At 38.5% G+C, this 16,416-nt stretch overlaps 1 protein-coding gene across 1 annotated transcript in view; it reads left to right on the top strand.

Moving 5' to 3' along the window:
• Window positions 1-9,657, top strand: part of UHRF2 (ubiquitin like with PHD and ring finger domains 2) — a 73,029-nt gene extending 63,372 nt beyond the window's left edge. Inside the window, exons 12-16 of the mRNA XM_055578125.1 lie at window positions 279-419; window positions 2,213-2,306; window positions 2,623-2,780; window positions 7,539-7,637; window positions 8,640-9,657. Of these exons, the coding sequence (XP_055434100.1) occupies window positions 279-419; window positions 2,213-2,306; window positions 2,623-2,780; window positions 7,539-7,637; window positions 8,640-8,786 (639 nt within the window). The 3' untranslated portion in view covers window positions 8,787-9,657. The remainder of the gene's footprint in view (window positions 1-278; window positions 420-2,212; window positions 2,307-2,622; window positions 2,781-7,538; window positions 7,638-8,639) is intronic.
• The last annotated feature ends 6,759 nt before the right edge of the window (window positions 9,658-16,416 follow it).

Here is a 16,416-nt window from a genome sequence, read left to right as displayed (position 1 = left end):
CTACTGCCACCATTTTAATCTACTATGTAAAATTATATTAATGAACATAATCTTGCTACAACTTGAAATTTATAGCAGTCTGTCCTTACGGGAATTACCATAATTAGGAAATAAAGTCAAAACAATATTTTAGTGCATACTTCTTACTTACTATTCCAGCAAAGCCAGTATCTTTAAAAGTTGCATTTAGTTCTGCCAAGTTTACTTAAAACACTAACATGACATTATAATTAAGTCTAAACTGTACATCTCAAACTAGCTGAAATATTATGATTTAGGTGGTGAAATACTGGCCAGAGATTTCATCAAGCCATGGATTCTTGGTTTGGCGCTATCTTTTAAGGAGAGATGATGTTGAACCTGCTCCTTGGACCTCAGAAGGAATAGAACGGTCAAGGAGACTATGTCTTCGTTTACAGGTTAGATTACATTTGTCTAGGCTACATGTATGTTCATAAAAATGTATGCCTGTGTACTATCTGTGTGCCTTAACACTGGATATAACCCACAGCAGTTGATCAGTGGACTGTAAGGGGTGAGGAATGAGATCACAAAAGTATAGGAAAGGAAAAGAAGTAAAAAAGCAGCCTCCTAGGTGTCAAACTGCCCTAAGACCAAGAATTGTGCTTGGGGAAAACTGGGCTTGACAATGAAAAGTAAAATACATTTGACCCTTGAACACCACAGGCTTGAGCTAAATGGGTCCACTTACACACGGGTTTTTTTTTTCAATAGCAAATATTGCAGTATATTTCTGCAGTTGGTTAAATCCCCAGATGCAGAAAGGCCATTCATAAGTTACTCATTTTTGACTTCTGTACAATTGGCCCCACCCTAACTTCCTGCATTGTTCAAGGGTCAACTGTATTTCCAATTCACTCTGGACTTTAAGTATGAGGGAAAGGGATACCTGAAATTGAGGTATAGGAGGCCTTGAGAAGGGAAGTTTTATCCTAGAGGGCACAGGGGGTGTGTCTCTGGTAGGGGAAGGGGGGAGGTGGCTTATAAGAGTGGTCTGCTTTCTACCCTTCTCACTTTTCCTCACCCCTTTTCTCTCTTCCCCCTCCAAGCTGCTTCCTTGTCCTGTCACCACCTTTAGTGCTTTGCCTTTTTTTTTTCTCTTTGCCCATGCTTAGCTGTTAACCCATGTAAGACTTTGTTAGTTTTGTGTGCATAATGGATGGTATGGCTACATTCCCCCTCCACTGCCTATACACCCTAGACTTTGTCCCTGACACTGACTTCAGAGCATGGTTTGAGTTTATCCTCCATCATTCCCCATCACTGTGCTTCTCGTAAAGACTACCAGCTTTGTCATTTCCCCTGGCTCTGCCCACACTGCATGTGTAGGGGCTGAACTATGGGCAAGTGTCTGACCACACAGGCAGGTGAGTGTGTCTCTTCTAGTGCAAGTCTGTTTTTTTGTTTTGTTTTGTTTTTTTCTTTTTAAACTCATGGAATTGTTTAAATGAGATCCGTCAGCTGCTAAAATAACTGCCAAAATCATTCCTTTTATAAATAAATACTTTTAAAACCTATTGTTAAATCCATTTTCAAAACATTTTTTTTTCAGGTCTACTGTTCAGAAGAGCAGTATTCTAGATAGGTTAAATGTGAAACAGTTGAACAGAAAGAAGCATGTAAGCCAATCAGCTATGATGAGTTAATATCATTGAGACTTGTAATATTTTGAGCTTTAAATATGAGTGTTATCACAAAGCATGTCCAAAAAAATGTATAGCCAATAAAACACAAGGGTAATTGGGTAGAATTTACTCCTTAAAGTCTACTTTTAGTTGATAAAGGATTCAGTAGTGTAGTGGCTTTAGGTCTTCTAAAAGTTCTCCTGCCTTACCCTATCTGCCTGTTAATTTTAGGAGGCAGAGACTTACCTTTCTATCTAATTCTACTTTCTTCCTCAAACTTTTTAAGCCACCTAGTCACAACTTGTAGACTGTTCTTTTCTCTTTTCAGTCTGAAACTAAGATCATGATGTTATAAAATAGAATATCTTTACAGTCAAAACTATATTCTTACACTGAATTGGGGGATTTTTAATAATCTTTTGTCCTTTGAATTCTGTTTCTTTCAATGTCTGTGTCCTTTATATAAATCCTTTTAATTTAGGGAAAGTATAGATCCCTCCCCATTCCCCTTTAACCTCTCTTCTCTATGAGGGTTAAATCTACATTGCACTTTTTCCCCTCATCAGTATCCAGTAGGTTACCCTTCTGATAAGGAAGGGAAGAAGACCAAAGGACAGTCAAAGAAGGCCAGAGGAACCTCAAAAAGGCCATCTGCAGATGGTAGGTAATGATCTAAGGATGTAAATACAAATAACTTAGTTTTTAATAAAGGGAAATACTAAGAGTAAGCTGAAAACTCATAAGAAATTAAAAGAAAAAGGGTTTTGTGTGTGTGTGTGTATGGTGGGGGTGGAGTGGGGTGGGATATTTGTGTATTTGAAAAATGTCAGAGCCTAAACAGCAAAGTATCCTAAACTATGGGAAAGTTAGATGCTGCTTTATGCTTGTTATCTTCATGTTAAGCATAACTGGTGTCGGTTAACTCATCTGCTTAGAACCACTTGTAGTCTGCTGATATATTTTTAAATAAATCTAGATGATTGTCCAAGTGCCTCCAAAGTCCTCAAACCATCAGATTCAGCAGAAGCAGTTGAGGCTTTCCAACTAACCCCTCAGCAGCAACATCTAATCAGAGAAGATCATCAAAACCAGAAGCTATGGGATGAAGTTCTTGCATCTCTTGTGGAAGGACCAGTATGTAAAGATTTTTTAAAAGAGTTTGTAATATTAATAAATGATGAAAAATTATTTCCCTATGAATTATCATTTTCACAAGGCAGTTAAAACTTGATCCTTTTATCCAGGCTTCTCATTCAGTTGCTCCTTTCAGAAATGAGGCAGCACTCAAATGCTTTTAAGTTGATTTTAGGCCTCTTAGATGTTGGTTTTTTGACTACTTTGTGCTTAAACTGTATGAGGTACCGTTCATAGGGAGCATTTTCAGTTGTGGAACACATTCAATTTAATCTAAACCTCATCAGGAAAGTTTTGTTCCAAGTTACTTAATAGAATAAGTCTTAAGCAGTTCAGCACAATTTTCAGTGCTCATGTTAAGCCTAGAAGTAAAATAAAAACCAGCATTTAAGTATTTCCTGTGTTTTTTTGTTTGTTTGTTTTCTTTGATAATCATAACATTTTAAAGTGAAAAGGAATTTCAAGTTTAACTGATGTCTGGGTTTTGTGTTAAGCTGTCTTTGCAATGAATTTTTATTATCAAATCCAAAAAGGTAAAGGTTCCAAATGTAAATTGTCTATTCATTCTTGGCTCACTGTTTTTGTCTCTCAGTTTACTTATAAATTTGACTCTTCAGTTTTCTTAGATATTAGACCTTTGTCAGGTATAGTGCATTACTCTTCTGTTTTCTTTCCTTCAAAGTATGTGATGTGCAGCTGTAGTAACCTCTAGTAACCTCTAGTAACCTCTCTTGAAATTCCATTTGATCACCTTTTAGTAGTTTTTTCCTTCCCATGTTTTCTTCATTTTCTGAGGGCATTGGCCAGAACTTCTGTGTGTTTGAAATGGGATTAATGCATATCTTATATGCACCTTTTATGTGGATTTAGAGGAAACTCTCATAGTTTTTGTGTTGCTTTTAGTCATCATTATGGAAAAATCTCCCTGATACGCTTTTTAGACTAAGGAATGAATCAGTTCAGTTCAGTCGCTCAGTCATGTCTGACTTTTTGCGACCCCATGAATAACAGCATGCCAGGCCTCCTTGTCCATCACCAACCCCCAGAGCCTACCCAAACTCATGTCCATTGAGTCGGTGATGCCATCAACCATCTCATCCTCTGTTGTCCCCTTCTCCTCCTGCCCTCAGTCTTTCCCAGCATCAGGGTCTTTTCAAATGAGTCAGCTCTTTGCATCAGATGGCCAAAGTATTGGAGTTTCAGCTTCAACATCAGTCCTTCCAATGAACACCCAGGACTGGTCTCCTTTAGGATGGACTGGTTGGGTCTCCTTGAAGTCCAAGGGACTCTCAAGAGTCTTCTCCAACACCACAGATCAAAAGCATCAATTCTTCAGTGCTCAGCTTTCTTCACAGTCCAACTCTCACATCCATACATGACCACAGGAAAAACCATGGCCTTGACTAGATGTAACTTTGTTGATAAAGTAATGTCTCTGCTTTTGAATATGCTTCTAGGTTGATCATAACTTTCCTTCCAAGGAGTAAGCGTCTTTTAATTTCATGGCTGCAGTCGCCATCTGCAGTGATTTTGGAGCCCCAAAAAATAAAGTCTGACACTGTTTCCACTGTTTTCCCATCTTTTTGCCATGAAGTGATGGGACTGGATGCCATGATCTTCGTTTTCTGAATGTTGAGCTTTAAGCCAACTTTTTCACTCTCTTCTTTCACTTTCATCAAGAGACTCTTTAGTTCTTCTTCACTTTCTGCCATAAGGGTGGTGTCATCTGCATATCTGAGGTTATTGATATTTCTCTCGGCAGTCTTAATTCCAGCTTGTGCTTCTTCCAGCCCAGCGATTCTCATGATGTACTCTACATATAAGTTAAATAAGCAGGATGACAATATACAGCCTTGATGTACTCTTTTTCCTATTTGGAACCAGTCGGTTCCATGTCCAGTTCTAACTGTTGCTTCCTGACCTGCATATAGGTTTCTCAAGAGGCAAGTCAGGTGGTCTGGTATTCCCATCTCTTTCAGAATTTTCCATAGTTTTTTGTGATCCACACAGTCAAAGGCTTTGGCATAGTCGATAAAGCAGAAATAGATGTTTTTCCGGAACTCTCTTGCTTTTTTGATGATCCAGCAGATGTTGGCAATTTGATCTCTGGTTCCTCTGCCTTTTCTAAAACCAGCTTGAATATCTGGAAGTTCACGGTTTGGAGTGAAGGAGATTTATGAAATACCCTTTGGACTGATATTGGAGAGTTTTTTTCTTTGTTTGTTTCGTCTATAAATATAATATTTCGGGTTGTCCTTGGGTAGAATGAGACTTACATGTTTGGAGAACAGAGAAAAGTGAGTTAACTCTGTGAAAAGTGTTAACTTGCTTTTTAGCCTAGAGTCTCAGGCATAGAGTGTCTTGACTTTGGTATGTAAGAGTCATTTTCACTTAGAGCAAGAAACAACAAGCAGTTGTTGATTATGGTCTAATTTTCTGGTTGGAGAGGATACAGCTGGGTTAGTGGTAACTCAGGTGAGTCCCAGCTGTGAATGGGCAGAAGACAGAGTAGCAGATCCAGGTGAAGGATAATGACATCTGGTGCACATGAAAGTTCTCTTTTGCACATTTGTTGTCTGGGTGGAACATATGTATTAGACTTCAATATGAGGCTTTTAATATATCCTGTTTATCAATTAAAAAAATCAAAGCCATCAAATCCTGCAAGACTTGATAGATATGTGCAAATCAAGTATACTTTTCAATCTCTTCTTTCAGTGTAACTTTTATGTGAAAGTCACCACTTGACAGTTCTCAAACAAACAATAAAACCCTGCCCTCTAGTGGCAGGATCTTACATACCTAGGTCAGGTGACTGGAACCTTGCTGCTAGTGGTTCCCCTGCATAGGCTTCATGCCCATTTTCTTCAGATAAACCAAGAACAACAAATCAGATTTTAGCCAGCTGTGACTTTTAAATAAGTACATATATTACATATGTATGTTTATATCCAAACACCTTCCCAAGGCCTTAGCTGATCTGGCATCCCTACCAACCTCTGCATTCCCCTCTTGCCACTCTTCCCCCTCAAACTGCTTCTGCCACAGTGACATTTGTGCTATTTAAACACACTGAACCTGTTCCTATTCCTGGACCTTTATGCTGTCTCTCTGACTGGCATTCTCCTCTCTGTATCTTCATGTAGCTCATTCCTTCATATCCTGTAAGTCTCTACAAAGTACTACACTCCCCAAAGTACTAGGGAAGTACTACACTTCTAGCTATATTTTCTAAAATAGACCCTCCTTACTCTGTTGCTTTAATTTGCTTTGTTTCCTTAGTTATGAATATCTGAAATTGAATTTTTAAAAATTTGCTCTCCTAAAGGAATATAAAGTTCTCTGAGAACAGAGACTTGGCCTTTTTGTTCCTCTCTGTAGATGAGTACCTAGCACATTGTAGAAACTCAAAATGTTGATGCTACATATGCTTATATTGCACTGCGAAGGTACTGGGGAAATAAAGTTGTTTGACAGAGAGACGGACTTAGTATTAAAGTTTTCTCCACATCTCCCCGGAACCGGTATATTCTTCTGCTACTGCTAAGTCACTTCAGTCGTGTCTGACTCTGTACGACCCCATAGACGGCAGCCCACCAGGCTCCCCCGTCCCTGGGATTCTCCAGGCAAGAGCACTGGAGTGGGTTGCCATTTCCTTCTCCAATGCGTGAAAGTGAAAAGGGAAAGTGAAGTCGCTCAGTCGTGTCCGACTCTTAGCGACCCCATGGACTGCAGCCTACCACGCTCCTCCATCCATGGGATTTTCCAGGCAAGGGTACTGGAGTGGGGTGCCATTGCCTTCTCCGATATTCTTCTAGTGTGTTGGATAATACTTTATTGATAATTCATTTGACCTTTATAATCCAGGTTTATAAATAAGTTAGTATCAAGATATGAAATGTGATCCTTGTTTGTTTGGGGTTTTTTTACCTGAAATTCTTGTAGATTCTACTTTTTCTATTAACAGAAAGAACAAATATAAAATACACTCCCCCACTACCCAAAAATAACTGAGTGGAGGATTATCCTGGTGACTATTCAAAAAACTACTTTTCCTTCTAGGTTAAACAGCTTGGATAAAATAGAACACAATAATGGCTTTTGAAGATTAAAGAGTACTCATTTGATCATGTTTGCTTTAGAAAGCTTGACCTTCTAATTTAATCCCAGTTTGAGTAAATGTTAGCAATAGGAAAACAGGGGATTTTTGGATTGGGGCAAAATATCACAGAAAATTATCCTAGGAATATAAATACATTGATTCTTTGGGGTTTTTTTTAATACTACAGTATTATTGCCAAGTGGTTTCATCTTTTTCAGCATAAAAAATAAGTATTGAAGTTTTATAAGAGAAAAGGGTGAATAGATATATTAGAATATATATAGATATATTTAGAATAACATGGAGCTTTTTGAAAATCTGTATGTAATGACCTTAAGACAAGTTGTTCATGATTTTTTTCAAGTGAAAAATAGTAATCTCTGAAGTATGTTTTCTTTTTAAAGTCATATCTTGACTTTGCAAACTTTGCGACTGAATCCTAAGATTTAAAAACTAATATGTTTATCTTATGGATGAGATTTCTGCAGTTTCCTATTACACATTTGCTTGTAGTTACAACCACTACTTGATTTTTTTTCTTGATAGAAAGCATATATACTAAACGTGATTGACACTTTTCCCCCCAATTATTTAGAATTCTGTTAATATATTATGAAATGCTAACCTTTTTTTCTTTTGCTTGGGTACCATTTTAGAATTTTCTGAAAAAATTGGAACAATCTTTTATGTGTGTATGCTGCCAGGAGCTAGTTTACCAGCCTGTGACAACAGATTGCCTCCACAATGTCTGTAAAGTAAGTAGAATTCTTTTCTCATTTTCCCTTATTAGGCAAGGAGGCACACTAACCTCCAAACCTGTTTTTAGCTCATGAAAAAGCAGTTTTTTTTCATGAAGCAGAATAGATAAGGAACCTTGCTGGATAGGAAGCATTTAATTTCATCTTGGTGGTGAATGCATATTTTAATTCTACAGCAGTTCAAATCTATATAGTCGCCACATTCTATCACGTTTGAAATTATTGAAGATGAATTGAAATGGAAAAGAAAGTTAGGTGTTGCTGGTGTTTTCTATTACAACTTATGTATGTCTCATATTATAGTGCAAACTGAAATAATTCTGTGTACTTAACAGAATCTAGAACAAATTCTGTCTGGCAGCATACACAGAGGAGTTGTGTATTGCCTTATCAGTGTGGTATAAAAGGAATTTGAATTTCAGTCAAACCAAGGTTGGAATCTTGTTCTACTGCTTGGTGGTTATATGTCCTGACCTAACTTCTGAGGTTTAGTTTCTTTTGTAAAATGGAAACAGACTTTCCACATAAGTGTTTTTATCTGACCTTGAGTCAGTTAAATAGTATCTTTTTGGAAAACACATTATATAAAATAGATAATTTAGTTTTAAGGAGGGAATTCCTGAGTTGTGTTTTTTTTTTTCTTTAGTGCCCCATCAGGAAAGATAAGGATTAAAATCCAACCTGGGTGAGGCTAGTGGGAACCATGCAGAATTCTAACACTCAATTCACTGAATGAGGAAATTTATATAAAAATTGTCATTTGCCTGAAGTCTCACAGTGTGTGTTAGAGGTGAAACTGAAGCCTTGTCTGTAAGTTCATTTTCATACTGCAGGTTCAGGCCTTGACAGTTGTTCATCTTTTATGTTTCTCTTGTTGCCAAACAGTAAGTTTCTAGTTCTATTCAAAAGCCTAAATTGTTGAGTATTTTCTATGTGCTTTATACCCTCAGATGAAATCAGGTGTGTTTACTTTTCATTTTGCTTTTGGTTTTGCCTTAGGATTGTTTGCAGCGCTCCTTTAAGGCTCAAGTGTTCTCCTGTCCTGCTTGCCGGCATGATCTTGGCCAGAATTACATCATGATTCCCAATGCGGTTCTGCAGACTCTACTTGACCTTTTCTTCCCTGGCTACAGCAAAGGACGATGATTTGTCTACTACTGTGTTGCTCCCCATGGCTTTTTGGACAATAAGGAATCTAAAATGGTTGGGGGTGGTTGGGAGGGGTGGAAGCAATGGTGGACCATATCTCACGTTCTGAAGCAGCTAATCCTCTTTCCTACATAGCCATCATCTTGTGTGTGTAGTAAGAGGCCCATTTCTCAACTGTCTTTTAAATATCAAAAGGTAGTTCTTGTCAGTTAACAACTAGTTTTAATGAGTAAGAAGTCAAAGCCTCAGCTCTAGTTGATATCCAAGTTATGATTTATTTTGCAACTACCTCAGGACAGATTTATGGGGATTTTTTAAATCATTGAGAAATTAGTTAAATGAAATTTTAGCTACACACTGCCTCCCAAATATTAGTTGTGCCTGGTTCATGTAATTTGATTTTAGAAAAGGAAGTGACACTTGAGATTGTTGGAATGAACGCAGCTTCTGTAGTGTGCATAATACATTTTTAGTGTCTTCTTCCATTTCAGTGTGTGTTTTGCAAGAACAGGTTCATTTTTTAGCCCATTTTGTGAGCTCCATTGTGCTTTTTTCTGGTGTTTTATGCAAGTTGACTACTAATGAGAACAATATGAATGCATCGTTGCTGCATTAGTGTAATGTGGTGTGGTTTTGCACTTAAAAGAGGTATTCAGATGATCTAGTTGTAAATTTCATGAAAAGCCTCTTCTGTACTAGTCAAACTGCTTTTAGTGAGTCTCACCAGTGGTTTTACATCTGCAGAGCATTGAGGACTGGGCTGACTTTTTGAGAGGATTGAAATTGCTTCATATTGTGATCCTAAATTTTATATTCACTATATTCCCTAAAGTATACCTTAATAAATATTTTATGATCAGAAAAAAAATAGCTCATCTTGCTTCACTTTTTTACATTTGTATGTCTTATATTTGTAGGTATCTTTAAGAATCAGTCACTTCCAGAGTATTTCAGTGTGTGTTTTTACTGAAACAGACATTATGCACAATTTTTTACTCTTGATTTTTGGTATTGAGAACTAGTATGAAATCTTAAGTACTAAAGGACAGATTTCACCCTGAATTTGATTTTTTTTTTTTTTAACTAAATGGGGGGAAATTTTCAAATTAAGAACCTAGTGACTATTTTATCTATAACAACTCAGTCAGTCTTATGTTCAATTTTAGCATAATCAGTGATACTTGTTTCACAGACATGAGAATATTCTAAAACAGTTCTAGTTTCTGAAACTAAATTTTCACAAAAGTTTTAATATTATTGAGTCAGTTTTCCTGCCCTTGAATACAGAGTCAGAAATACAGCCAGTATTTATTGAATATTTGCTTTGCATTTGTTCATTTTCATGTGTACTCACTTAACCCTACTGACAGTCCTAATAGGCAGAACTTCTTAAGCCCTTCTTATGGATGAATATCAAAGGCACAGAAAGGTTAAGAAACTGGCCAAAGTTCACTGGACAGGGGAGTGACAGAGCTGTGCTATGCACAGGCCATCTGAGTCTCAACCTGGCAATCTACTTTGGGCTACATAGGCTTACGCTTGAATATAAGCCAGACTGGTTTCAGAACTTTTCCTGCATTCAGTTAAGCTCAAACATAGTGATTGGAGCTACTGTCAGCGAGGGCTAGTTTTAAACATTGGAGTCGTTTTTATTTTGAATAAATTAGGTTGAGAATGAATCATTAAATTGCATCATCTGGTGTTGGCCATATTGATGCATGAAGAGTGGGGAATACCTTCCAGTTTCAACTACTTGAACTGGTTCTACTACTTTTATTAGGAAAACAAAAGATTCCCACATTTATGGTATCTGTTTATTTAACTTTGCTATAAAATGATAGACTGTGAATAAAAAAAGCTGATTACAGTTTAACGTGTTCAGAAGTGTCAAGAATGTCTCAAAGCTAAACAATTTTATGTTGCTCAAGCTTTTTTTGAAGACTTCAAGTTTTTTTAACATAAAGCATAAGAAGTTTAAAAAATTTAATGGTAATTATATCCTCAAATCTAGTAAATATTTGTTCAAATTTCTCTTGTCTCAAATATCATAAATGGATATTTAAGTTTGTTTGACTCAGGACCCAAATAGACTTTAAATTGTTACTACTTGCTATCTTAGTATCTTTAATTTGTGTATATCTACTGAATCTTTTTTTTTTCTTTGCCTTTTATAATTTGCATTTTGAAATGTCAAAAGCCTTTCAAACAGAATAGATTTTGCCAGTTGTAACCATGTGGTACAGTTTAACCTATTTTCTCCTAAATTGGTAGTTAGAATTCAAGAGTGACCAGATTTAGACTTAAAAGTGTGGCTGGGTAGGCAGCAAGACTTCTTCATAAGTGTTGTAGTTGTCCATCAGGAAGGTGGAACATAATATTTTATTGTCTCTTAGGCATAAGTTTGAAAGATGAGATTTTTTACTGGATTCTGTTACATTTAGTAAGTTATCAGATCAGATCAGTCACTCAGTTGTGTCTGACTCTTTGCAAATCGCAAAGCACGCCAGGCCTCGCTGTCCATCACCAACTCCCGGGGTTCACTGAGACTCATGTCCATCGAGTCAGCGATGCCATCCAGCCATCTCATCCTCTGTCGTCCCCTTCTCCTCTTGCCCCCAATCCCTCCCAGCATCAGAGTCTTTTCCAATGAGTCAACTCTTCGCATGAGGTGGCCAAAGTACTGGAGTTTCAGCTTCAGCATCATTCCTTCCAAAGAAATCCCAGGGCTGATCTCCTTCAGAATGGACTGGTTGGATCTCCTTGCAGTCCAAGGGACTCTCAAGAGTCTTCTCCAACACCACAGTTCAAAAGCATCAACTCTTCGGCACTCAGCCTTCTTCACAGTCCAACTCTCACATCCATACATGACCACAGGAGAAACCATAGCCTTGACTAGACGAACCTTTGTTGGCAAGGTAATGTCTCTGCTTTTGAGTATGCTATCTAGTGACTGCTAAGCACTCAGCCACTTTCATAAGGGCAAGAGTTTCGGAATTTTCTTTTTTCTAATTAGAGTAGGCAGAGCCCCTAGTTTTAGAACTTCTAAATAGTGTTCAGTCATCAAATATGTGCATGTTAGTATGTTTCAGTGTTCTAGGTGGTCTTTTGGGAGCTGGCAATCGAAAATACCATTAGCTCTCTCTAACCCTGTTGTGAGCGTTTAGCTAACACAAGGGGGCCCTGCCTATGTAAAGCTTAAAGCTTTGGATTCAGTATAGATTCTGCTTACAAGAGCCGGCTGGGGATCTGCTCTGACTTGCCCACTGTGTATTTCTCTTTATGTACCAGGGACAAAACCTTTCCCTATTCTTCTTTAGGACACTCTGAAGATAGAGCTCATGAATGTCTACCTGTTTGATTTGAGGAAATTGAACTTGATGGCCTACCAGTTCACAGTGAGAAGAGTTTTAAATCTCTGAAAGAACTGATATTTAGTAACTGGGATTAATCAGACACTACACAGAAGAAGATTAAACACCAGTCACTGGACATAAGAAATCAAGAGATAGCTCGAGGGACTAAGTAGGCTGACCAAATGATGTATTGAAAAAAATGAAAGAATAAGGGTTTTACAAGTATATCCTCGAGTATAAAATCACATTGTTTTGGTAGAATGGGAACAAGCTGCTGTACAAAAATAATTTGAAATTTGAATTCTTGGAAATAAACCAGACTGTGAAAGGAAAATGCAACAGACAAAACAGAATGGACACGGCCAGAATTTGAAGATACTGCTAAGTAATCCATTATATGAGTATCCTGCAATCTGTATTAATCTACTGATGAACGTTTGGGTTGTTTCAGGATTTTGCTTTTATAAGGCATGCTGCTGTGAAACTTTGTGAATCTTTCAAAAAGTTTGACATCTCGTACAAAATTAAATATGTGTTTAACATATAACCCATCAATTTCATTAATAATTATTAGGGAAAATGAAGACCTGTTTCTAAAGCAGTTTGTATCATTTTGTATTATTGAGAGTTCAGATTGCTCCACATCCTAACACTTTATTTTGTTCTTTCATTTCATTATAACCATTCTGGATAGAGGGCATGTTGTATCTTTTGGAGGCAAGAGAGGGTTGAAAATTCAGTGACCAGAATGACTGTGGTGACTACCAGCTATACTTTCCACCAGCTGTTTCTGGCTCAACTGCATATGTTAGGATTGTATATCCCAGCCTCCTTGTGGTTGGCTAGGACTATGTGACCATTTAGTTGTGACATAAGTGCTATGTGTCACTTCTAGGCAGATCATTTCATTGCCCTTCAGAGCTTTTTCCCCCTTCCATGGAGACAAGTAGCATCCAGATAAACGTTTTGTATCAAAGTGGGGTCCCCAGCCAACTTGTGATATACGTGCAACATGAGTGTGAAGTACAGTTTAAGAGCCTAAGGTTTTTGAGTTTTTAATATTTTTGAACTACAACTTCTACTGTTTTTAAACTAAATTCCTAAATATCCAAATTAATTGATAAAGCTATTGATAAATTGGTTGGTAGTGTGGTGGGCAGCCTCTAGGATGGTCCCCAGTGATCTCTACCTCCTAGGCTTCATGCCCTTTGTAATCTCCCCTCTGTGAGTGTGGGCTGGAATGCTTTCTTCTTGTTCATGTAAGGTAATGAACAGAAGGGATGTTACTTCCAAAGTTAGGTACCGTGGCTTCCTCTTGGGCACCCTCTCTTGCTCATTCTGGGCATGTTTTACATGTTCTGTAGTTTGAACGATTAGAAACTATAAACTGAATAAAAACAAACAGAATCGCAGAGACTTGTGGGACAGTAACAAAACCAACATTCATGTCATTAAAGTTCCGAAGGAGAGAAAAAAAGTTCAGGACTGAAATCACACTTGAAGAAATAACGGCTGGAAAGTTTCCAGATCTGACAGAAGATAAAATCTAAATTCAAGAAGGTGAATGAACCTCAAACAAGACAAACGTAAAGAATGCCGGGAGAAATATCAATAACCTCAGATATGCAGATGACACCACCCTTATGGCAGAAAGTGAAGAGGAACTCAAGAGCCTCTTGATGAAAGTGAAAGTGGAGAATGAAAAAGTTGGCTAAAAGCTCAACATTCAGAAAATGAAGATCATGGCATCCGGTCCCATCACTTCATGGGAAATAGATGGGAAACAGTGGAAACAGTGTCAGACTTTATTTTTGGGGGCTCCAAAATCACTGCAGATGGTGATTGCAGCCATGAAATTAAAAGACACTTACTCCTTGGAAGGAAAGTTATGACCAACCTAGATAGCATATTCAAAAGCAGAGATATTACTTTGCCAACAAAGGTCTATCTAGTCAAGGCTATAGTTTTTCCAGTAGTCATGTATGGATGTGAGAGTTGGACTGTGAAAAAGGCTGAGTGCCGAAGAATTGATGCTTTTGAACTGTGGTGTTGGAGAAGACTCTTGAGAGTCCCTTGGACTGCAAAGAGATCCAACCAGTCCATTCAAAGGAGATCAGCCCTGGGATTTCTTTGGAAGGAATGATGCTAAAGCTGAAACTCCAGTACTTTGGCCACCTCATGCAAAGAGTTGACTCATTGGAAAAGACTGCTGCTGGGAGGGATTGGGGGCAGGAGGAGAAGGGGACGACAGAGGATGAGATGGCTGGATGGCATCACTGACTCGATGGACGTGAGTCTGAGTGAACTCCGGGAGTTGGTGCTGGACAGGGAGGCCTGGCGTGCTGCGATTCATGGGGTCGCAAAGAGTCGGACACGCCTGAGCAACTGATCTGATCTGAATCGTTCAAATTAGATAATTCTTAATGATCTCTACGTCCGCTGATGATTTCCTCTGTCATCTGCATGCTGCAGTTGAACCCATTCGGTAAGTTTTTTGTATTTTCTAATTCCAGACTTCCTGCTTGGGTCTTCCGTATATCTCTTACTCAAGTTTATGTTATGAGTAACTTTGCATTGGATCCTACATATTTTGAGTATTATGTGAATCTTGTTCCTAATTAAATCTTCTATTGTATAAGGCCAACTGTTCAGGTTCAGTGGGGTTCAGCCCCACTTTTGTGGCTCAGTGTCAATTTTCAAGGCCTTTGCAATGGTATTCTGGTCTGCCTCAACTTGTATGCTACCTGAAGCCAGTTGAAACCTGGGCAGCAGTCCACTCATAGTTCATTTTGCCATGTTGATTGTGGTCACTTTCTTGTGTGGTCTGGCTGAGGGTGTGCCCAGGACTTCATTAACACATTTAAAGGAACCCTTTCTCTAGCTTCTTTCTCTCTGTAATGTTCCCTCAGTCTCTATAGTTAGGATGGCTGAGGTGCTGCCTCTTTGCAGCTGGCCACTCAATACAGGGCAAGGAAGGTCCACAGGGCTCCTCCTATAGTCTTACCCACATCCAGTGACTGGGGAATGTGTGTTCACTTGGAGTGGGGCAAGTATAATCAAATTAATATTTTCATACATATCACCCTTTTCCCACCCTTTGGTTTATGAGAGCAGGCTTTTAATATTCTTCATCTGCACCCACTTATGTTTTCAGGTTTTAGATGTTCCTTGCACCCAAGTCAAAGGAAAGTAAAAACAAAGGAAAGTGGCATAAGAAAACACCCAGGAAACTTCCAGGTCATTCCTCAAGTTCCAAAGTGACTACGCAGGTGACTAAGCTTTAGATAGCTTTGTATAACTCATCCATGGTTTTTAGTTATATTTAGCAGCAGGAATAAGGTGAAATATATATACTCCATCTTGTATGGTACTCAAACCACCAACTTCAGTTCAGTCACTCAATCCTGTCTGACTCTTTGCAATCCCATGGACTACAGCACACCAGGCTTCCCTGTCCATCACCAACTCCCGGAGCTTATTCAAACTCATGTCCATCAAGTCGGTGATGTCATCCAGCCATCTCATTCTCTGTTGTCCCCTTCTACTCCCACCTTCAATCAATCCCAGCATCAGGGTCTTTTCCAATGAGTCAGTTCTTCAATCAGGTGGCCAAAGTATTGGAGTTTCAGCTTCAGCATAAGCCCTTCCAATGAACATTCAGGACTGATTTCCTTTAGGATGGACTGGTTGGATGTCCTTGCAGTCCAAGGGACACTAAAGAGTCTTCTCCAACACCAGAGTTCAAAAGCATCAATTCTTTGGCTCTCAGCGTTCTTTATAGTCCAACTCTCACATCCATACATGACTACTGGAAACAACAAAGCTTTGACTAGATGGACATTGTTGGCAAAGTAATGTCTCTGCTTTTTAATATGCTGTCTAGGTTGGTCATAACTTTCCTTACAAGGAGGAAGCGTCTTTTACTTTCATGGCTGCAGTCACCATATGCACTGATTTTGGAGCCCAAGAGATAAAGTCTGTCATTGTTTCCACTGTTTCCCCATCTATTTGCCATGAAGTGATGGGACCAGATGCCATGATCTTAGTTTTCTGAGTGTTGAGTTTTAAGCCAACTATTTCACTCTCCTCTTTCACTTTCATCAAGAGGCTCTTTAGTTCTTCTTCACTTTCTGCCATAAGGGTGGTGTCATCTGCATATCTGAGGTTACTGATATTTCTCCCAGAAATCTTGATTCCAGCTGGTGTTTCATCCAGCCCAGCATTTCTCATGAGGTACTCTGCATATAAGTTTAATAAGCAGAGTGACAATATAC

The sequence above is a fragment of the Bubalus kerabau genome, chromosome 4 (genome assembly GCF_029407905.1).
Source record: "Bubalus kerabau isolate K-KA32 ecotype Philippines breed swamp buffalo chromosome 4, PCC_UOA_SB_1v2, whole genome shotgun sequence".
NCBI classification, from domain to species: Eukaryota; Metazoa; Chordata; class Mammalia; order Artiodactyla; family Bovidae; genus Bubalus; species Bubalus kerabau.
The sequence above is the reverse complement of the archived record's forward strand: the minus strand, read 5'-3'. Positions and strand labels throughout refer to the sequence as shown.